This window comes from Candoia aspera, chromosome 1, assembly GCF_035149785.1.
Source record: "Candoia aspera isolate rCanAsp1 chromosome 1, rCanAsp1.hap2, whole genome shotgun sequence".
Lineage (NCBI taxonomy): Eukaryota > Metazoa > Chordata > Lepidosauria > Squamata > Boidae > Candoia > Candoia aspera.
This window is the reverse complement of record NC_086153.1, coordinates 91,576,062-91,600,231: the sequence shown is the minus strand read 5'-3', so window position 1 is coordinate 91,600,231 and position 24,170 is coordinate 91,576,062. Positions and strand designations below refer to the sequence as shown.

Genomic DNA, 24,170 nt, shown 5'->3' with positions numbered 1-24,170 from the left:
AGATTTCCTTGTACTGCATTGCAGCTAATGGTGATGTATTCCCACTTAGAAAGATACTTCCCTTTCTCAGCTTGACAATTAGAAACCAGAGCAAGCTGGTGATGCAGGAAGAGAGCATTCTTTTGCTTCCTATGCAAACTGGCTTTTGTTTCTTCTCAGCTGTTTCCCAGGGATCAGATTAAATAGTTGAAGTCTAACCAATCCTTTGATCCTAATCCAGCCTCAGCAATGTGGAAAAAGAACAGAAAATGGGGAAAGGGGAGGAACAGGGCAGCAGAAGGATGAGGCCTTGACTCTCCAAATTTCTATTTGCTGATCTTTTAACAATGAATTAGATTTCTCAGATGCACATCTGAAGGTTTATTTATCTAGGATGGTCTTATCTAGATTCTGGCTAGCACTTTTTATATGGATTTAAAGTAGGTGTTATTATTTGTTTGTTTGTTTAAAGAATGTATACAGCTGCCTTTCTCACACAGTGATCCTAGGTGTCTCACAACAACCAATAAAAAGAACGATATAAAAACAGATCATACCCTTCCCACCAGGTGCCAGGTCACCCATACTGTTGATCCCTCGACTCAGCCCCATCTTAGCCCGAAGCTTGGTGGAAGAGCGAGGTCTTCACAGACTTCCAGAAGGCTAAAAGGGTAGCAACGTTTGAGGAAAGGGACCTGGAGCAGACCCATCCTATCTGATATCGTGGGATGGGCAGATACCCTTGGGGAGAGGCAGTTCTGCAAATAACCTGCCCCTGTGCAATGCAGAGAGCTCATTTACAAATTCTCACAATTCAGTTTCTAAACAAATAATATATGTAGCATGTGTTCCTCTTTAGTGGTGTGGCTGTAATAAAAATCATTATCTGTAATTTCCCAACATTCTGCAATCAGCCTTCAGATTCTAGTATATTCTTGTATTAGTTTATACTGCCCATGTAACTGAGTATTCAAACATTCTCAAAACACTAGATTCAGCTATAATTTTCTATAGGGAATTTCCCACCACTGCCAGTTCCTCAGGCTGGATGAAAATATCAAGCCTGATTAATTTATAGTGATTAAAATGTATTAGGCTAACAGAGGTGGTGGTGATTGCCTTTAGGATGTTACAGGTTTCAACCTTGATTTACTCATGCTGCATTGATGGAAAAGTGGGAGCTATTTTACCTTTTTAAACTTGCTCCAGCACTACAATGATTACAGTAGTGTTGTCTTACTGAATTCAGAAGCATGGCACAGCAGATAGTGAGATCATATGGCCAGCATAACTATGACCCATGGACAGCTTAATGACCAGTAACAATATACATTAATCCCTGGTGCTATTAGTTCCCTACACTGAATTGTCCTCTCTAATATTCTGGTTTGTTTGATTTTTTAAATTTACAATAGCCAGTTCATGTTGTCATACCATTCAAATCAAGCCATTCTTTGCTCCGTATGGGCAGTGTCCCAAATTAAAACAAACCAATAAAGCTCAAGTCTTTCTTCTTAAAAAAAATTAAATTACTTTCTACATAGATGTGTTGAATTGCTAAAGTCTAATGATATGAAGATAGCCAAAGAATTTTTACTGATCATCAAAATTCAGCTAGTATGCAATATTCCTTATCTGCTAAACTCTAGAACAGGCTCTTGTGGTTTGAGCCAACCTGATAATCAGGTAATTGCATAAGGCAAGACTCTGCTGACTGGAAGAGGATCCTTGGTTAGAGATGACTGTGGATTGGACCCATGACTTTGTCGACAGTCATATGACTGGATTAGTAAAGTATGAAATGAAAGACAGATTATTAAGTTTGCATTTCTATATGTAGTCCCCAGTGTTCTTTGAGTTGGAGGAGATACATATTCTCATATCTTCCTAATAAGTCTTCAGAACAGTGGCTCTCATAAAGCCTGAATAGAAATGCTTCTTCCAGGGATTCCTCATACTTTTTTTGGTCAATTTTATCTTCTTTTGTTACATCAGATAAAGATGACAAATAAATTCTCCCAGTCCAGGGATTCCAATCAACTATTTTGTTCTGCTCTTCTTCCATCTCTGTTTCCTGGTCTTCACTGGCCCTTGTTCCAATCTGGTGATGCTTTGATGTTGTCTTTTGAGTTATTAGAGATACTAAAGTGTGTGACTCTTTGAGTGGAGCTTCTTTTTCATCCAAAAAGGGGTCTTGCAGATCAGGTGCCAAACAAATGTCTGCTATAACATCACACTCAGAACAAAAGGCCTGGTTGGATTCATCAGTCATCAAGTTTATCAGAGGGACTTCAACATCATATAATTGTACTGAAGCAGACTTCCTTTCATTCAAAAGGACTTTTCTTGATTGCTGCCCAAAGGAAGTATCTGGATCTTGTGTGTCAAACTGGGGGCAGTAGTCCTGCTCTGTTCCACAGAGGGGCAACTTTGACATTGATGCTTGTGAATTGTGCAGTGCACACTTTGGCTCACAAATACCATCCTTTAAGCTAAACATTTGTTGCTTCTCCTGAACTGGAGCCCCCTGTTCAGCCCTCACATCAAATTCATATACTACAACCTCATCATTGTGCATCTGTCTTGAAGTCTGGGGAGATTTGAACTCTGCCAGTTTTGGCTTGTTTCTCTTTCGCTCATCTTTGAGTATAATGTCCTTTCCTATGAAATTATTGTTTCCCAGACCTTTTTTTGAAGCTTCTACACAGGTTTCCTCACCAGTCTCAGCATTGATGTAGCCATTGCCAGTTAAATGACAGTTCTCCAGAAAAGATTTATGTTCTTCTACAACGTTCACTGTAATGAAGTTAACCACTATTTTTTCAGAAGGAACACAATTATCTCTTCCACAGCTTTTACTGTATTTCAAAATCTGAAACAAAAAAGTTACCAATTTAGGAAGAAAATGGCCCAATCTATTAAATACAGATTGAAACTGGTAGAACACGTTTATAACAGAACTGTATGAACATTTCCTTGATTATTGTGGTTTATAGTGCTGAATAAGGAATGGAAGATTGGCAGCTAGAGTGATATTGCCTGTTTGCACCCACAGTTTCACATCTTTCTCTAATAATTAGAATAGATTTGATCTACAGCTGTTTCTTCCTCACTCATTTACCTCTTATCTTCTTTCTCCTGGAAAATCTGTTTCTTTATTTTCTTAATTGCTTCTCTATAATTTTTCTTTTCTACCCAGTTATTATAGTTAATACTTCCTTCCTTTCTTTCTTTGACATATATTTAAGAATTAACTTATCTACCGCTATACATTTTTTAGCAATAGCATATCATTCTGTTCAACCTGGCCTACAATATATGTGTGTGTATGTCATTATGAGTAGTTTAAAAGGAAAAACAATTTCACTTGTGACTTATCTTTTTCATAGAAAATCAGATTCTAAAGAATATAGGACAAAAGGCAATGATGGCTTTATACATTACACTGAGCCATGGTTTGTTTTAATCATGGTTCATTGTACAATGTTGGTTAACCAAAATGGCTGAGCTAAAAATAGGCAAATCAAATTATCTTAATGCAATGTACATTTGTAGACATGTGTACAGAAAGATTGTTTATGCTTCAGCCTGTGGATAGCTAGCAAGCTAAATAAAGGTATGAAAAATAAATTTAAAATCTAGTTACCCAAAAATACATACATGATTGATATAGTGTATGTATTTTATAAATACTTGTGAAACATCAAAGAACCAGATGAGACTGAGGATAATGGGAATGATTTAGGCCTAGTACAGCTTAGGATTTTTGCATTTCTTAATTATCTTCTTTTCTTACTGTTAATTTGAGCATTTATTATTTGTAACCATTAATTTCCTTTGTGTCTAGGTGTAAATACACTCTTGCTGTTGGCTTGTTTGGGTTTTTTTGCCCAATAATATTTTAATTCTTGTTTGTGGCAAAAGCCTTTTGGAAGAATTTTTATGTTGATGCCTGCTGACTTTCAAAAATTAGTTTGGGCAAGACTTTTGAACATCACCTAGACAGTGACATAAGGGAATGCCCATCACATATGGAAGTGTAAAACTCAGTGAAAAAAACACATCATTAACAAAAAATCAGTTCACTTTGTATCTTCCATTAAAGACTGCAAGCACTAATGCCGAGAAGATCTGGTCTCTAAGACTCCAGAGTGATTCAACCAGTCACAACAGTTAGCACTGTACTATTGAGGAGTGGGCTCCCATATGAGTCAAGACAAGGTTCACATACTGTATTAAGCCATGGTTATTGCTTAATACATACTGGATTAAGCCTTGCTCTAGGGGATGTTCTCTGTCCCTTGAGAAGCAGCACATTTTATCTGCCTGTAACTCATTGAGTGCAAATGCCCCAATGGAGGGTAGCCAGACTTCCATCTTCCTGATTACAGTTCCCTCCTACCAAATCTTGCTTGGCAACTTTGGATTCTCTTAAATATAACCTTCAAAGCTCTTGGCCCTTCTAGTAGATTTGAGTTATGGTGACTGAACAGATCAGCCAGAAAGGTTCTTGCGATTCTTCAGGAATGGAACTGATCCTAGGATGGTCCTTCTAAGCCCTGGGGGTATATCTGCAGGACCTAACACAGGTGAGGGGAGGCAAAGGGACCTCCTGAAGCATAGACTGGATACCTTTTCCATGGGACCCATGTAGTTATGTTGCCTTTAGGAGTTTCTAAAGTGCTTGAAGAGCCCTGCAAGTTATATGGCTGATGCAGGGAGAGGGATTGGGAAAGGAGTACCTTGTATCATTGTAGAAACATGTGCAGAGGGGTTGAAGTGCCAAGGCAGTGGGAAGAAAGAGTTTCTTCTGGGATGTGGGCATCTGGCTCTCCAGCAATATGGAGAATGAACTTTGGTATGTTCTGAACAGGATCTGTCTGCTGTTTTTGCCACTCTGAGCCTGACAGCAGTTGCCCGACAATGGTGGTTGAGCAGCTGAGCTAGCAGCTGATGGAGTTCTTTTTACAAATCTATTCAAAATGGTGAGTTTGGCAGAATGATCTCTTCCTGGTTCTGAGAAGGCACCTCTGCCTAGGCTTGCCACTCTCCTCCCTGTTGACCATGTACAGTGCATGGTACAGTCTCCTTCCTTCCTGCTTTCCCTGGGAATTGAAGCTCTACTATGGTCCCTGCCCACTCACATTTCAACTCTTCTGGCTGAGAAATTTGCAATCTTCCTCAGATTTGCTCACAGACCCTTAGGTGATTGTGACCCACAATTTGAAAATCCCTGCTGTATCCCACAGTTTAGGTGCAATCTATTTCAAAGGCCATTTCCCCCTCGTGACTTGTAGTATCTTCCAATGTCACTCCCCCATCACTGCGGCAATGTAAAGCTTGTTACTGATTTGGCACAGTGCTGCCTGAGTGACTCTAGAGTTACTTGTAGAGATTCTCCTGTAAAGCTGCATGTCCTCTGAGCACTTTCAAATAGTTGCACAGGTGAGAAAGAAAGAGACACCTTACTACCAGAAGTATCACCTCTATCTGGCAATTGCCATTTTAAGAAAAGGAAATTGTGGCATCTGCTCCCTGATGAGGTTTGCTTCTACAGTACCTGCTGGGAGATATGATTCTTTAGCTGAACCACCTTATGTAAACTGACCCAACTGCTAATTCTTTCCGTTGTCCACTTCTGTTAATGCATGTGAGAAATTGCAGCCCCAGCAATTCCTGGTATTAGGTATCTGCATTTAATGTCCACCATTGCTGCAGCTACAGAGCTTTTTTCAAATGAGACATTTCTACCTGTGTAAACTAGGCTTCGTTGCGCATTGCCTTAAAAAATTACAGCGCTGTAGATTTCAAAGATACAAAGAATCCTTACCAAGTTCTTAGGATACGTTTGCTTCACGAGATGAGTGTATCTGTATAGACAACAGCTTGACACCAAAATAATCAGGATTATTAACAGGCCTGGTAAAGTATATCCAAATATGACTGTTGCAGTTTGTCTGAAAACAGAATCTGTTGAGGAAACATAAGTTAGATGCTTTCCTTTTTCCAAAGAGCCGGCAGGCAAAAGCATTAACAATCGATAGCTGTCTTCAGAATAAGCCACATTTGAAAGTGGAAAAGCATACATTCTATATTAAGATAGAAAATCTGCATAATATTTATATCTATTTGGAAGTTTAACATATTTTGAAGTGTTTCTAATTTCCAGTGTAAAATTGGATAAGCTATGAGGGTTACTCAGAGCTGGAAATATGGCCTTTAGCTGTAGAGAGTTTTGACAATTTTGTCCTCAGCACAGGCCCATATACTGTATAATCCAGTATATTTATGAAATATACTACTTTTCAAAATATATTTGCATGCTAGCAAGCATTAAAATAAAGTCTCTTTTATAACTTCTTGCTTGTGCAACAGCTGGGTTACATTCTTTTAAATTCTATATTTAGGCTGTTCATCCAGAGTAAGTTATTGATTTCCCTGCCAGCAGTTTCTTTCTTCACCCAATTTATCTGCATTTATTAGGAATACATAGGCAATTAATAATGACTAAAAAGGGCTGACTTGCTTGTTTCTAATAAAAGATTCAAAATTATGCTCTTCAGAATCACATGAAAACAAAAATGCATCTACTTAGTAATGCAGAGCTGGAAATGATGAGTGGTAAAAACAGGTCTATTTCTGTAAGAGTAACCAGCAGAGGATATATTAGTGGAATATTGTAATATGAATTTAGTGTTGCCTCCTTTGTCCATCATGGGACTTGAATGGAAACCTAAGGTCACCCATGACAGATCTTGGTTGCTGTTTCAAAAGACAATTTTGATGGTATAGAAATACAAATTGAAGAGTGAGAAGGGCCTCAACTGTGGCAGATGTCTAGCAGGAAATGCTATCTATCTTTACATTTACATGTATCTTATAAAGCCAAAGGATTCTTCTTAAGACTTATTGAAGAGAAGAAGAAAACTACATGGAATTCGTCCTCAACTGCTTTCATCTATTCATAATATTGCTACACCACAGAGACTTGGTGCATTTCATAGTCCTTTGCTTACCTTTCAGAGTAGCAATGCAGTGATCTTCAGATAATTCACTAAACAGAAGTGGAGTAATATACACTTGTACTGTGACACAGTATACTGTATTGGACTGTAACTGGTGCACCTCCAGTCTGTTGTTTTGAATGCAAAACATCCACTAAAGGGAGGAAGGGAGGAAGGAAAGTCTTTTTACATTTTCAACTTAGCTGTGTTGAGATGTCACCTACTGAAGAAAAATAGGTGAAAACCTCTTTCTGAAAACCACTTTCTAGCCTCATATAAATGGAGAAAACATGGCATACAGTATGTTTGGGTATGCAAAACCTAGCTAAAAGCACTGCACAACAAATAGGTCATGTAATATTATGTCATATACTTCCTCAGTATACCTGGAGAAATTAAAGTTTTAAAAAGGAGTTTTTTGCCTTCATCAATATTTTGAGCCAGTGCTTTGTGCAGACAACAAATGCTTGAAATTCTGGTGTCACTGGCATCATAATATGTAGCCTTCTGATTTGTTAGGATGCCGCTTATGCTAGGTTGTGATATAGCTATAAAATTGAAAGACAGTTATTTTTACAAGCTATTATGAATATGCAGCCAGGTTAGGTATGCTACCCACAAACAAAGGTTGCAAACAAGTCATTGGCTGGTTAACAGTTCCCAGTCTTCTGGGAGCACATCTGGGATTAAAAAGAAAAAAAGCAGTGATGTGGTAACTGTTACAATACAGCTGTTGTGGGATATGGTTAATCACATGTAGTCAAGTTGAGGGCACTCCAAAATGTTGATAATGCCGTCTTGTGGACAAGGAGCACAGAGTTGGGCAACCCACTATCTGTATGTAGCCTCCCTAGACCCCAAAGTGTGCTGCCAAAATTGGCAAAGGATCAATTTCCAATGATGCAATATTTAAGAATTATTTTTATCCTCAAAAATAAAGGTAGAGGTGGAAGCAAACTGTACCTGGGAAGAAAACCAATTGAATTTTCATCCTTAATCCTCCAAAAGTTACCTCCGATTGCATCAGTGAAATATTATAGCAACTACAAACCCCCAAAACAGGATGAAAAGAATTGCCCTTGCTCCTTCCCATTTTTATGATGTCACATCCTTCTTATGACATCACCTGAGGCATCCCCTTGGTTGACCACAAGTTGTATCCCCTGATCCAGGGAGAATTTCCATCCTTCCTGATGCACTGTGTTAAGTTATTGTTTGCTTTCCCATGCTATACTGAATACATCACATTTGTAGCATCATCTAATATGCTACACCAAAATCTAATTCCATTTTGACTTACTACTAGGGTGATCCACTCTACATCTCTTCCCCCCCACTTCCTCTTGTACACACATAATGTTTGAGAGAGAGGGAGGCAAAGAAAAGTGAAGAAACTGGGTTTCTAAACACTTTCCAGCAGGAAAAGTCTCAATGCATGCTGCTGCACTTGACTAGGAAGGGAAAAATATTAGTTCAGCTTCCAGCAAGGATCCTGGGACCACAAGAATCCTTGGTGAGGAGGGCTTCTGGTGGGAATGGTGGACTGAATGGCTGTGCCTGCTGGTTCAGCGGGTGGAGCTGACAACGCGGTAACTTTTTTCGGGCTCAGACAGGTTTTCCTGAAGCCCAGAAACATTCTCTGGATCAAGGAGAATACCTGGAATCATCCCATCTGTCCTCCAGATGGCTGCTTACAGTGAGAAGATTGCAAACAGCATTTTGCTTTGGACTGGTAAGAGCCAGCTGGGAGGCGGGGACTTCATCACTTACCAAGCAGTGCTGTAGCCTTAAAGGGACACTAACACCAGCTGCCCCATTTTGAAATCACCAATTTGTAATTTTTTTTAAGTATATGTACCCCAAGAGAGGCTTTCTACAGTGAGGTGAAGCTGGTTCCCTTGGTGCTTAACATTATTTTGGGGATTACTTTTTTTAAAAAAGAAATAAGTTTTGTATTTCATTTTCCTTCCAAAGGAAATTCCAAAGATTGAGAATAAACAATTCTCTTCCTGTTACTATTTTTTGTATTAAATTTGAAGATATTAGCATTCTCCTACACATTGAATTGGCTGATTTGAACCTTCAGTTTTCTGTTCTCACTTTCCCTTGAGAACCGTCTGCTGTCTCACTTTATGTAAACACACTCCGGAACTCTTCCATATCTTCGGCTTTTGCTGGTTAAGCTCCTAGGGGGCGTCATAATCTACTGTATGAGACATGGAGGATTTCAGATTCTTTCTGACTTTCACCAGGATTTTAAACAGATTTCTTCTGACTTCTATCAAGCTTTTATGCAAGGTATCCAGGACATTCTGGAAAATATGAGATCTAAAATGTGCCATCAGGTTGGGGTGGGGATGTGGTGGATGAAATTGAGGAATTTAAGAGCGATAGAAAGGGTTTTTTTTTAAGACTGAGATTGGGATTTTTACTGAGATGCTGGATGAAGATTGGATAATGGAGTTGGATAAACATAAGGGAGAGAGTGATCTGCAAGCCATAAGTAAAATCGATCTCCTGGTGGAATGAAGAGAACCTGGAATCTTTGAGGGGGGCAGTTGGGCTGTTTGATTCTTTCAAGAGGAAAGCTCTGTGCACATTGTGGGGATGTGTAGCTGCTTTGGTTTATTGTGAAGTGGGATAAGGGTTGAAGAACGTTCATCTGGTTTGCTTTAAGGATTTCATTGATGCTATTTGCCTTTAAAGATTTGGATTTACTGTTTTGAATAGTCTTTGTTTTGGGGGTTTATTAAGATTAAAATTATTAAAACTGCTGTATTAGGGTTAAAGAATGTTTATCTGGTTTGCTTTAAGGATCTGACTGATGTTATTCCCTTTTAAAGATATGGAATTACTGTTTTGAATTATCTTTTTTGGGGGGTTTATTAAGATTGGGTTATTAAAATTGTTGTACTATTAAGTATAACAGCAGACAATATATGTGCTTTTTAATCTGATTCTTATAATAGTAGACAGAAATGTATAGAATAGTGGTAGGAAGGTAATAATTAAATATGTTTCATCTTTTGGAGGGGAGAAAGATGTTTAGGAGGTTTATATGAACTCTTTTTTCTTTATTTTAATATAAGGGGGAGGAGTAACTGTACTTAGTGATTTTTATTATGTGTTCAAGTGGAATGACATAGAAATAATGTGGTGTTTTGGTTTAATATAGAGTAAGAGATTGATTATGGAAATTTTTGTATATCCTTGCTGTTAAAAGTTGGAAGCCACATCTTTTTGTAAATTTGAAAAAAAATTCTCGTGTTTCTGCACTTTTTAAATTTTTTTCTTTCTTTGTAGTTTTTTTTTTGTTGTAGTAGTTTTTATTCTTCTCTTGAATCCTAATAAAATTTACTATATAAAAAAAGAATCCTTGGTGAGGAGTAGATTTTGATCTACTTCAGCTATACATTTTAAGCCACTTTTTTTGGAGGGGGCCTTATTTAAGATACTAGTCAGCAAGACAGATGGACAGTGATCCCATAGGAAGTACAATGATTCCAGGTTATATCTAGATTGCCTTTTTGGGGGGCTCTGTCCTGCCCTGTACTTGCTTCACTGTTGCAATCATAGTTTTGCTTCTTGTGTCTACTTCTGGCCTGTTTCCTCACATTGTTTCTTTCAGTCCTCACTTGCCACATTTAAGGTAATTAGATGGAGGATAAGCATTGATTTGACCTGGCATCCTGCCCTGAAGTTCCAGGTGCATCTTCCTCTGCCAGGAATTCATAGTCATTGGCAGCTCCTCAAGCCAGAGGGAAAAAAGAAGCTTGGGAAAGAAAACAGATTTTGAAAACAAGAACACCCTCCCACACAGGGCAATCTCCTCCTCACATATGATCTTTTGCTCCAGACTGCAACTGCCCATAATCCTACTACTGATGTGCATATAAAGAGAGAAAGATTGAGCTGGGAACATCTACAAACCCAGGTAGCAGGCACAGTTACATCCTCATTGCATCTATAGTTATTGTCCCTGAAGCCAATCTTGGCTTTTATCATTGTCCATCTACATCTTCACAGGCCAGAAGAATACCACTCCTATTTAGCTAGTAACACAATCCATTTAAAATGCTGAACAATAGTTTCTGTCTCCATTTTCCAACTTACCCTTTTATTTATATTTTTGTTGAATACTGACACATTATATTGTAGGCCTGGATATATTTCATGCAAATATACAGGTTCCTCCGTGGGATTTCTCTTCCATTTCTCGGGGGGAACCACAGTGACTGAAATGGAATTCTCAGTAGAAGAGAGGGCAAATGTAGGTGGGTCGATGGTTGCTGAAAAGCAAACATATATAATTATTTATAAGGGTAAGAACACAATCAAAACCAACTGAGAGTTTCCTTGCTGGTCTTTTTGGTTTATTTTTACCTTGAACTTTTCAACAACATAGATTTAGGCTTGCCTACTCCAACCTGGTGCCTATCCAGATTGTTAGACTACATTGATCATCATTCCAAATCAGCATACTGTAGACCATTGTGGCTAGCCATGAGAAATGTAGTCTGATGCATCTGGAAAGGATCAGGTTAGGCAGGCTGATTTACATAAGAGAAGTTTTAATAATTTCCCTTCAATTATATCATTAATTTGAATTTATTTAGAAAAGTCACTATATTGAGCAGGATCTAAAAAACTGAGAAAGTATCTCCTTGAGTCAAAAGGAATTTATACTGTTTTTTCATAATCAAGAGCCTTTGAAAGCATATCATATGGCCTACTTGGCTTTGAAATTGAGGGATGATTCAAAAACAACTCCAGATGAGGTATGAGAATTTGTTAATCAAAGAGGAAAAAAATAAAGACTACTAGACTAGTCCAGACTTCTCAGCAAATCTACATATTGCAATAAATATATTTAGAAGCTGTAAAAAACCTTTATGAAGCTTGGGCTATCAGGAAGCATATCATCAAAGCTCAGTGCAAAGAGTTTATGTCTATGAGCACAGCCTGATCATAAGATACTTGTTCAGTATAAAAGCAAAATCCTTTCTGCATTCAGAAGCAGTAAGATACATGACCCTGAATGACATTGTTTTTCTATTCCTGCTAAGTGACCACTTGCACACTGGTTTTCCTCTGCTGACAAGCATATTCTAGAATAAAGGCAAAAGTCCCTGGAACAACATGGTAGACTTTAGTTGAACCCTTTCTCTTTTCTAGGATGCCTGCTAAGAGACATTCCTATTACATGCAAGGATTGCTACAGATGCATGCAAGCATAGGAGGCCAAAGATAGAGATAGATTATGTTAAATAAGACACAGAGACAAGTTACGTTAAATAAGGATTTTTAGATTTTTAATCTCTGTATTATTTTGATTAACCCAGTGGTATTCTTTTCTGGAAAATGGAAGTATGAGTCTCTGTGTGTTTTCCCACGGTGCTTCCCTTTTCAGCTTCAACAAGTCTGAGGAACAGACCAGAATCAGAATTTTATTGGGTCCTAATTGCAGCAGGCAGATAAAAAAAACTGATTTGAATCACCTGCTTTCTGTGGGATTCAGCCAAATCTGATATACACTGATCACTAATAGCAAAAGTGCACACAACATCCTGTTTCACAAACAGCAGCCCCAGGGATACTACAACAGCCTCAGAACAATGGAGTCAGGGAGAAGGACTTTAACTATTCCTCCATGACTTTCCCCCATGTGCTGTGAAAATAAAATAAAACAAAACTCATCCCTGAAGCTGCTATTTACATTTTGAGGGACACTTTTTTCAGCAGCAATGGGAGTCTTCTTGATCATTCAGCAATTAATGGTATATTTAGTTTGTATTTCAAGAACGGGATTGAACTGCCATGTACATGGAAGTTATTATGGCAAAAGCCTGACCTGAACCTTAACTGTAACATTTTCAGTCTCTGTTTTTAGCCATCTTCTGCCTGCATTTATTTCTGTAGAACAATCTTCAGGCCATGTTTAGACCAATGCCTGTTTCACCAATCATACATTATGCATATTCTAACACATGTCTGTTGCATGAAATCAGTGGTGACTGACTTGCGTTGAAATCAGCAAATATCAAACACTAGCCATGGCTGTCCTTCAGAGTCTTACAACACTGTTATGAAAATATATTAATTCTCCTTACTGTCTGTAAATGGATTGAATCTTGATGATTCTACCCAGGGAGAACAATTTCTATTTAGAGAGACTTTCACTCTGGCATGATATTGCTCTTTGTGGTTGTATGTTCCATATGAGAGGTCACACCAGGTTTGAGTGATATTCTTACATTCTGGATACTTAATCCATTTATCTGTGCCATATCTGAATTTCAAATGGTAAAAGAAAAAGAAACAAAATTAGCATTTGTACAATTTATCCTTAGTTGGGGCTAGACTTCTGGGGAGGAGGGGAAGAGGGAGTTTTGAAAGGTTTCTTTGTTGTTTAAATATGATATTCCTATTTTAGGATTTCAGAAACTGCACTTGGGAATCTTCCAAAAAGGTGCGCTGGAGTGTGGTGAAAGTAGTTGTGTCTGCAACTCTTTAAAGCAGCTATATCTTCCCCTGGGATTATATGGCTGACCTGTACAACTGCTACCCAATCCAGGGAAAAGTCAGGACTGCTTTAAGGAGTTGCAATGGCTGCTACATTCATGTCGTACCTGTTCCAAAGTGCATTTTTAGAATCCAGCCTGAAATGCGGCAGAGTCCTACTATTCTATAATGTTTCCATACATTAAAAAAAATGAAATAGAGGTACCTTATGTTCCCTTCTTGTGAAACACTATGCCATATCAAATCCTCTTCCAGCTAGCTTTTAAATAAATAATTCATTTCTTAATTAGTTACTAGTAGGGAAGGGTATTTTGATAAAACAGACAACAAAAACAAGGAGGACAGACTTTTCAAGGGCTCAGAACTGTTTCAAAAATCCATTGTTATCCTTGAGAAGTGGGCAGCCTTCTTCGTGTCTAGTACTACATTCCTTCAAGCGTACTCTGCTGAGAGCTCCAACAAGCAGTAAAGAGGGGTAGTGTCCAAAGTGAGTAGCAATACCTATTATCTCTATGCTACATGCTTTCTCCTCTTAATTCTCTCTCAGGCAGCCAGTTGCAGAAGAAGAGACAAATAGTTCTCAGTGGAAGACTGAATAAACCTCTGGTGTAGGAATTTGAAAAGTAACCTTAGGACCACAGGTGGTGCCTCCCTCATTTATAGTCTTCAGTCTCTTATGGTTATGACAAAAACAAGTACAATGAAGTATCTGCACATGGAAATAGCTGATTTTTACAGCATACACAGTAAAACTCAATAGCCAACATACACCAAATACTTCACTTTATAAATTAAATTTTTCTCCGCTATTCCTTCTGGCGGCAACCAATGCAGGATGTTCTTCATGTTTCTGGAGATAAAATGGACATTCCGCGGGCTGGGCAAAAGGCAATGTGATGCTACCAGGAAAGAAAACAAATGACACACATGAACAATTGGATTGTGATCCACATAATAGCCTTTGGGACTTAAAAAAGTACTTAGATGGATGGGCTTTGACAGAATAGACACTCCTGGGTAGACCAGAAATTGTTCCACACTGCCTTCCTTCTTAGGCATTGAAAAACAGAAGATTCTCTTTGCTGCCACTGAGTGGTCATCTGGAGCTTTGCACCTCCAACCCAGGAGCCCTAAAATCAACCAAACTATCTCAGTTCCATAAATAAATCAGCTAGTAAAGAGTTGTTCACTTTCCATCTGTAACTATCTCTGGGTTCAAGATAGAAGTTGAATACTGACTCCCTGGGCTAAATATGGTGTCTTCAACAAAGGACAGATAGCATCTCTTTTAATGGCATGGATATTTTCTTTTTCTCTCCTTCACTGAAGATTATATTCCTTTCTTTGGGGTGCTTTAGGGCTACCGCATCTGGGCCACCACTAGAGGGCAGCAAACGGAGAGCCTTCTGTACTTTTTGCTGCCATTCAGTGGTCCTTGGAATGTCTGCAGCCCAGATCGGTGGCCTTCATATCCTTAGCAATAACTGAATCAAAATGTCTGGGTTATATGGTATAATATTTCCCACGATTTCTTTGTCTCCTGGTTTCTCAAAACAAATTTATTTGTAATAAGACAATTAAACCATCTAGAGATGATTTCTTGTTACAGAAAGTGATGTTAGGTTGAACCAGAGGTTTTTGCCTAAAGTCTAATTAAAAAGCTTAAATCAAATAAGGTAATCTTCAATGGCGATTACCTATTCCCATTTTCTTTTAATGCTAATGTGGATAGGTGTTTTTTTTTAGTATAAGGATATAATTTCAATAATTAGGTTGAAGTTAAAAAATATGATTGGGCTTATATTTTATTGGCTATATCTATATGTGTAATGAAAATTCAGCAGAGTATCAGCCTTTGTGGGCTTTGCTGGAAAGTTCTTATTTTTTTCCATTAAGGTCCTGGCAATTCCTGGGGTCGACATGCAATATAAACGATGACTCATTTCTGGGATGGCAAACAGCTGGACATGTTTGGGCCTGGTGGGCTGCAGTTTGGATTTTGATGATGAGGCTCATGAATACTTAATTTTATGGAATAACTCTACAGGTACAGGTAGTCCTCGCTTACCAACCACTCGTTCAGTGACTGTTCAAAGTTCAGTGACTGTTCAAAGTTACAATGGCACTGAAAGAGGAGATTTATGACCAGGCCTCGAAAGTGCAGCCATCACAGCATCCCTACAGTCACATGATTGCGATTTGGGTGCTTGGCAACCGGCGCACATTTACGACAGTCGCAGCATCCCATGGTCACATGATTGCCATTTGCGACTTTCACAGCCAGGTTCCAACAAGCAAAGTCAATGGGGAAGCCGGCAGGAAGTCACAAGTTGTGGTCACGTGATGTTGTGCTTAATGTCCGCGGGTGATTCACTTCATAACTGCAGCTGGAACTGACATTGTAAGTTGGGCAAGGTCACATGTTTCACTTTACGAGCATGTCACTTAACAACAGTAAATGAGGACCACCTGTACTTTAAAAATAGGGGGCAATATGTTCTATTGGAAATTGTGGGCAGAATCTGGAATACATACTTTAAATCAATTGTTTTGCAATGATTATTTTAAGGATTTTGCTCAACTTCAAATAGAATTTTGCCTCCCTCATTCACAACAGTGGCAATATAACCAACTCAAGCATGTTTTGGCGGCTCAGTATGGATCAGATGCTTTAACTGCATATAGGAAACCTGAGTATTTGTATCAAAGCTAAAGAATACTTTTAAAGTTGACATTAATGATATGCATGACTCAAAAAAGAATGTATTTTAAAGGATGGACATCAGATTTTCTTCACTGGCAATGCAAAAATTTGAAGGTTATTTGTCTCATATGATTTGGTCTTGTGAATTATTGACATCTTTTTGGAATAATATTCTAATTACTTAAGTAGACTTATGGGGAAATCTTTTATGTTAAAGATGTTAATATTGTTTTAAATTATGTTCCAAAACTTTGGAATCTGACTATTTTTGAGGAGTTATGGTTATATCAGGGCTGGGGTATTGCTAAGAGAATTATTTTGAGAAATTGGAAAGGTAGTATCATTCCTGATATTAAGGAGTAGATTCAAGAGATGTGTAATTTATCTGTCTTTGAAAAGGCAATTCTATCTACTAATAAAAAATGACATGATATGTTCTCCTTTGGCATAGATTTTATAACATTTTTTAACACCAAAGAATCATAATTTATTTTCTTTAATTTAGATTTAGAAATGTTTAAGTATGTTTTGATGTTTTAGGACATATGATATGTATAGATGGTTCACCCTTTTTTGTTAAGTTTATTATTGTTTTCTTTTGTTGTTTTTCCATAAATTTTCCATTTTTGCATATTTCTTCTTATACAACTTATTAAGATAAATAAACTTATTAAAACATAAAATAAACACAACCTTGAAATGGAACTTCAACCTTTTATTTGTACTGTATGTATGGAAACACTCAATAGTTGTGTTTAAACTGGTTATAGAATTAACCATGTTTTGAATTTGCATAATACAGTAAACCATAAACTAACCAAACCAGCTGGATTCATAATCAAAGTTAGTGATTAAATTTAACTAAAATTAAAGTTAAGCCACCAGATTTGTTACAACCTTGGTTAAATGTCTGTTTGAACTCGGTAAATGATGAGGCAGAATACTATACAGCTTATTTAAAGCATAGTATTTTAGTAATTCAAGTTAACTTTTGCAATGTTATTGTATAGGCCCATCGTTATTTGGAGTTATCTTTTTAATTTATGCATGCACTTTAAAAAAAAAAGCATTTCTATCCTAACTGCATTTGTATCTAACCTTTTGTCTGAGGAGATCAGGACAATATATATGGCTTTCTCACAATCTTTAAGGTAGGTTAGGATGAAATAGAAAACAATTGTTCAAAATCTCCCAGGAAGCGTCGTGGCTGAATGAAGATTTGGGTCTGGGTCTTAACAGCATTCTAACCACCCACCGCATTAGCTGGCACTTAGATCCGTCTCGGCTGCAGGGCGGAGGAGGCGCGCATCCCTGGAAGTTGCTTCAAAGCAGCAGCGGGGCCCTTTTTTTCCTTTTTCCAACGAGTGAGCTGTCCAGCAAGGGAAGCGATCTTGCAGGATAATCACAGACAATTTGAAAGCTCACATGGGAAAAATCTCACAGCCGAGCCCTTTCTAAGCCGAATTCCTTCTGGTCGGGTTCAGCTACGCGTTAAAACCTTGCACACTCTCCGTAAACACCGCCACTTTAAAAAGTGAGCTTGCCCCCCCACCCGCCCTCCAGTGATGCGTACACTCCGTAGGTATTCAGGGGCACCCCTTTCCTAGTGTCGCAGCTGGGCAATAGATTTAAAGCAGATTCCAAGACTTAACCACCCTTTAACCACCCTCCCATTATTGCTGCTGGCCGCTGTCGTTTTATTATTATTGTTGCATTCTCATCATCATCATTACCATCACCATCACCATCATCATCAGTCAACACTCTTAGCAAAACGTGCGAGGAGCAGAAAGCGGCTCACAGCCTCCGGTTAAGCCCGAAACTGCCCCCGGCGACCCGAGGCGTTCTCCCGTAACCTACCTGCCACCTCTGTGGGAGGCGCTGGAAGGACCAGCCGGAGCAGGAGGAGCCAGATTGCTGACGCGGCGGGGTCACTCATTGAGAAGGGACAGCGCCTGTGCGTTGCATGATGCTCGTCTTCGCCGCCCTCCGTTGAATTCGGTTGGACACAGAAGGCGGCGGCGACCCCAACAAGCCAAATGGACAACTTCCGGTCTTCCCAGGGGCTGATACGCTCAGCGGCTCCTGCCTCGCCGCTCCTGCCTCGTTCCTCTGAGAGGGGGCGACGGGCAGCGACCCTGCGGTAGCCCTCGCGCCCCGTGTGATTTCCAGGGATCGGGCTAGCTGCGTACGCACTGCGCTCTTGCGCCTGATTCCCGAACCCAAGTCCCAAGCGCTCAGAAGCCACGCCTGTTTGAGCTGAATAGTGGCGAGGTGGGATCTGGGTAGATCGGGGTTAAAACGCCCTCCGCCGGAATGTTAGTCCCATGGTAGGGGCTGACCGGGATTTAGGTATTGTGGGGAGGGCAGGAAGTCCAGCTGCAGGGCTAAGATTCTGGAAAATCTTGACCAAAATTAAGCCCTTGTTTCATCTTTTCCTCACTGTTCGCTGATGGCAGCTAATGAAATTTCTACAAAGAAATTTCTTCCAGAAAGCTTGTATGCTTGATTGCTTGATTTATGATTGACTAATCGATTTTAGTTACCATAGCATTATGAAACCTGTGTATCTCTAATTTGCTATGTCTGCAGGCATCGGGAAGCTATGAAGTGCCACAGCTTTACAGAAACTGCAGAGAAGTTGATTTTCAAATATTTTTCTCATCTCCATAGGAGATTCATGTATATACACATAGGACATATGCTGGTATATATATATGGGGACAAAGTCACAGTTCTCTGGCACTGGTACAAAATCCTTTGGAAGTTTGTAATTTTAGTGACAAGGTATAATACTACTGAACTGTGGCATTTCTGCCAGAAGAACTATGCCGCTTCTGTTACCTGTTGCACAGCCTTAAGAAGTGGTGTGTGTTATAGTATTTTACTTGATTAACCATTTGGATTAATTGGAGAAAAACATTTCAGTGGACTAAAAAGGCAAAAGAACTTTTACTTGCTTTAAAAAAATTTCTCCAACAGCTGGAGCTGGCCAACTCTACTTTAGAACCAAGGCATCTCTTCCTGGGGATTTAACAAGAAGAGGATATGTCTTAATATTGTTGTCTGCTGTGACCCCATCATCTAAAAATAATTATTATATATGTGTTTTATTAATAGTTTTACTTAACAATCAAAGTAAACCATTAGATTATACCAGATGTCTTTATAGTGCAAGCCTACGCAAGAGTATGTAGAATTATAAAACCGCACTGAGTTCAGTTCATTTCTAGGAAATTGTGTATGGAACTGCAGCAGTCCTACATGAAGGGCTTCCTATTTCCTAGGCACGTATAGGATTATGCCGCTCATCATGTGACATCAATAGCTGCAAGGCCAGCAGCGTTGGCTTCTTGCACTGACTCATTTTGTACAAGTTGAGGCATCCCTTGGATAGTTCTCATCCTTTGGGGTGTGTCAGCTGCTTGTTATCATTTGCCAGTGTGTTGGCACCCGACAACTGAAGTCTCTCAGTGAAGAATGAGTATAGAACTTTTATTGTTCACATTCTGAGGCTAGGTTCACCCACTGCACTAAACCATAACCCATAGCTTACAAATCACCATGGTGTTTTGGGAGGCAACCTGGCAAATGGAAATGGGATTAATTTATTAGAATACTTGGGAATCCTATGTGACTAATCTGCAAGTGTCTTTGTAGATAAAACTGTGTGCACTTATTCTGACAAGGGTTTTCTGGTTGATCATTTCACAATTGGCACTGCTGATTTAGAACCTCCTCAGGCTAAGCAGATATTTGAAAAGGGGAAACTGATTCTGACAGGGTTCATACATTGTGCTAAACCATGGTTTATGGACTAAATGACAATTGGCTCATGCTAAGATGTAAAGAGCGGTGTACCAATGGTAAGGCCAGATTCACACAATGTGCTAAGCTGAAGCCAAATAAGCCACATGATAGCTTAGTATGATGTGTAGACTCAGCCTCTTTTGCTCTTGATCTTTATTCATCCAAATGTTTTAAGTCAGCTAGCTAAGGGCTGGAAAAAATGTTAGTCATGAAGCTATTAGTGGACAGCTAGGACCACTGAATAGAGCACAGCTTAACACAGTGAAAGATACACACAGAAAAATAATATTATCTTAAATAGGATTAATGAGCATGTTAGAGAAATATAGGTTATTGATCTTACATGCTTAGACCACCCAAGCCCAAAGAATTACACACTTAGTCAAAGTAGGTTCAAAAGTAAGTAAAAAGAAGTCTTACTGATTTATTTGGTCCAGTTACATCCATCTCAGAAGAAATGATTCTTGTTCTTTCTTTCTGTTCCCTAAACTTAATTTATCCTTAGCCCTCATTGCTGCTGAAGGCTGCGTGGAGAAAGGGGGAAACTCCTTCCCTAGGCCCACCACATGGCCCAAGATGGAAGAACTGCAGCCGCATGCTTCTTCCCAGAAGGTGAAGAAGGAGGAAGTGAGGAATGTGGGAGGGGCAACAAACAGCTTCCTCCACATAGAGAATTTGCATCCTAGAGTGAACTCATCCACATGCTAATGAGGCATGCTGATTTGCTGGGACCTCCAACAGGTCAAGGGAACTTCCAGCCATTACAGTATATTTTGTTTCAATGCTCCACAGAAAGACAGTTAGAAGAACTGAGCTTTAGTCTAAGTAAGAATGAAAGATGTTCTGTCATGAGTAATGACGGTGAGCAGGAGGGGGCCTCTATCCAGGGGGGAAAACACATGCGTAGTACTGAGGAATTAAGCAGCCATTCAAAGAGACACAGATCAGGCCTGCCTTAGCTTTTGGGGTTTATATGTCTGGGTTTTTCCCACGCTTATTCAGTTTGTTAGGATTATGTTTATGTAGCAGTAATAAACACTAGAGAACTACTCCTCGTCTCAGTGTGTGTCTCACTGCTAGGACATGTTCAGTCTGTTTTGAAATTGGCAAGTGTCCCTGAATCTTCTTGTGATAATAATATCCTAAAGTATTTTTCATAGGATTAAATGTACCTTTCTCTGGAGATTTATTTATTTATTTATCATATTTATAGAGCCGCCCAACTCATGGACCGTGTCTCTGGGCGGCTTACAATAAAAGATGATGCTGACCTAATCTCAGACTTTCATGCTGTTGTCCATTCCAGACCAGATTCCTAAAAAGGATAATGTGGGGTTGGCCATGGTTATGGATTGGAGGGGGATTATGCAAAAATACCCTTGTCATTACTCATCTTAATTCTTTGTTAAGGGCAATATGAGAGCTACTGGATAAAATATATCTACCAGTGACAAAACAAAATAACCTTTGTTCTTAGAGGTTATGTGGTCACAATAAGAGAGGAAAAAAAAAGACTCAGGATTAAAATTGCATTTTTTTTCTTGTATCTATTTTATGTATATGTTGATTCAATCTGATGTGTGTGTACCTGATATAGGAGATTCTGCCTCCTCCCCCTTAATTAAAGCTCCTTTGGAAAATCTGAAGGATGTACACAATTGAAAATCATCCTTTTAAAAAAGTATAATATTACCAGACTGTGCTAAACAGCTGCAATTAGGAAAACAGACAGAAACTCCACCTCAAAAACTGAACTGTGCTTAAAACGGTCATTTTACTTTAACTGTCTAACTTTCTTATGATTATGTGTCAGAAATAGTGGCCAAGCCTTGACCTGATGATTTTCCTTTCAAACAGCTGTTCTAGTTATAAAATTATGGCTACTTTTTAAAAAAAAAAGTTAACCTTGTTTCTTAGTGGGGAATTTTTTTAATATACTCTGTGGGAATGAGCCAGGGAATAAATGCGGATGCAATAACGTATGTTTTATTATATCTAATAATTGTGTTTTTTTTTAAAAATCACTCAGTCAAATGTTTAATGTGATAAATTTTGTTTTATTGCTCTAACTGAAGGCTCTTATGAATTTGTAACCCTCTTAATTAAAACAATTCCCTTTTTCTGATCTTCCTAGTGTTGAGCTGGAAGTAATTTTCTCTCCAACCAAAATGCATAAATTGAAAAATGCATTTAGGAGACCAAGCCACACAAATGTTGCTGGAAGTCTTTAAATTAGAAATGTAAATAACATTCTCAGATTTAGTCCAAATAGCATCACGTATTGCCAGCTGGACTGAAGGGAAACCATGCAAGAGTTTGGAAGGAAATGATATCAAGAGATTTTTTTTTAATCACAGCCAGACAGGCAAAGCATTTTTAAAAACACAATTATATATGGATGGAAGGAATCCAGAGAGTAATTCAAACATACACACATACAGCAGAATTAAACTGTCAGTCTCAAAACAAAGATATTTGTCTCTTTAAAATTACTATATATTCTATCAAGATGAAAAAAATATATACCCCAAGAGTCAGTCTAGATGGCAGCAGAGTATGAATTTAACAAACAAACAAACAAAATGAATTGACATCTTTTAAATATAATGTTCAGAAAAATGGAAAAATACTTTCTGTTCAACCAATCCAGATTGAGAATAGCAGCTGTGGAAAAGTTTCAGGAATCCCTCTATTCAAAGGTATTACAAAGCTGAGACTTTCATTCCTAAATACATCCTCCGTAAAGTGGATAGATCAGGCTCCTACTCCTGGTGTAAGAACAGCCCTGCATCATTAGGATATCATTTATAAAAGAGGGGAAGGATCTTGTGTTTTTATTTCTAATAGTGGTGCAGAAAAGGTTATTTCAGCAAACAAAGTTGCATACTTGCAATCCACAGTGAGTAAATACATTTGTACAGATCATCTGTACAGCATCTTCCAACAAAATGGATACCCGCTCAACTTTATCAAAACGTGCCTCACCACCCAACCCACTACAACCCAACCAATAGAAACTATGAAAAGGATAACACTGCCATACATCAGAAACATCTCAGAAACCACCAACAGAGTGTTACAACCGCATGGCATCACCGTAGCACATAAACCAACTAAAACTCTTCAATACATATTAAACAACCCAAAAGACCCAATAGCTCAAGAAGAAAAAACAGGAGTTATTTACAACATACAGTGCAAAGACTGTAACAACCACTATGTAGGACAGACAGGCAGAAGACTAGCAGAGTGCATCCATGAACACCAACTAGCAGTCAGAAGACACGATGAGAATCTCACAACACATGGACAGACTCAACCATACTTTCAACTGGGAAACGGTGAGTATCCTAAACCAAGCCAAATCCAAAAATGCCAGAGAATTCCTGGAAGCCTGGCACTCAGACAAAGCAGCCATCAACAGACACATAGAGGTAAACAACATTTACATACCATTCAAAAGAGACAATAGAAAAGCCAAAAGACAGTACACTCCCTTGCCAGCAATCAACACCCAGATATGCAAAAATCAACACTAGGATTAACACCAGATCAACCATCAAACAGCACAATACACCCTAATCAAGGAACTATTAACTCAGTCAATCAACCAAGCAGCAAACAACAGCCCAATCAGAGAACTCCCAAGAAGAGAACAACACCCCTACCAACACAAGCAGGGCAAGCCACTATATATAAACTGAGAGCAAGGCCCACCCCCTCTTCACACTGAAGATGTTGCCTAGTCTGGCAATGAAACGTCTGCAAGAAAACAACAAGGCTCAGAGAGCACCAAAGCAAATACATTTGCTTTGAAGTCTTCTGCTGCCTACTTCTGATAGTTAAGCTCCTAGAGTTTTTCACAGGAGAAGCCCTTTCCTATTCTTCTAACCAAACTCTCTCTCTCTGCTGATATAATAGTTGCCTATTCTAAAACACTATCAGACTCATGAGCAGGAATTCAAAGATATCTGATTTATTAAAGAATAGTGTGCAGGATCACAAAGAAAGCTGAGAATGATGAAAGCGCGCCAAATTCAAACTAAAAACCCTCGGTGCAAATGAGATCCCTCCCCCCGTAGAATCTTCTCAAGTTCACAATCCCAGGTGCTCCTAACGGTTTCTGATGGTCTGCGGGAAAAGTCCTTGAA

At 38.8% G+C, this 24,170-nt stretch overlaps 1 protein-coding gene across 1 annotated transcript; it reads right to left on the bottom strand.

Annotated features, from left to right (window-relative positions):
* Positions 1-1,224: 1,224 nt before the first annotated feature.
* LOC134491134 (interleukin-20 receptor subunit alpha-like) lies at positions 1,225-18,211 on the bottom strand. Its single transcript, XM_063294713.1, has 7 exons — positions 18,070-18,211; positions 14,275-14,404; positions 13,094-13,272; positions 11,097-11,272; positions 6,996-7,137; positions 5,810-5,949; positions 1,225-2,851 (listed from the first exon to the last, which is right to left on the bottom strand). The coding sequence occupies exons 1-7, from the start codon at positions 18,146-18,148 to the stop codon at positions 1,796-1,798; spliced, it is 1,902 nt and encodes a 633-aa protein (XP_063150783.1). The 5' UTR covers positions 18,149-18,211; the 3' UTR covers positions 1,225-1,795.
* Positions 18,212-24,170: the final 5,959 nt, after the last annotated feature.

Coding starts and splice junctions, on each gene's coding strand:
- LOC134491134 (XM_063294713.1), bottom strand. CDS start 18,148: ATGAGTGACCCCGCCGCGTCAGCAATCTGGCTCCTCCTGCTCCGGCTG. Junction 13,273..14,274: donor TATAAAGTGAAGTATTTGGT/GTATGTTGGCTA, acceptor TTTGAAATTCAG/ATATGGCACAGATAAATGGA. Junction 2,852..5,809: donor AAACGTATCCTAAGAACTTG/GTAAGGATTCTT, acceptor TTTTTGTTTCAG/ATTTTGAAATACAGTAAAAG.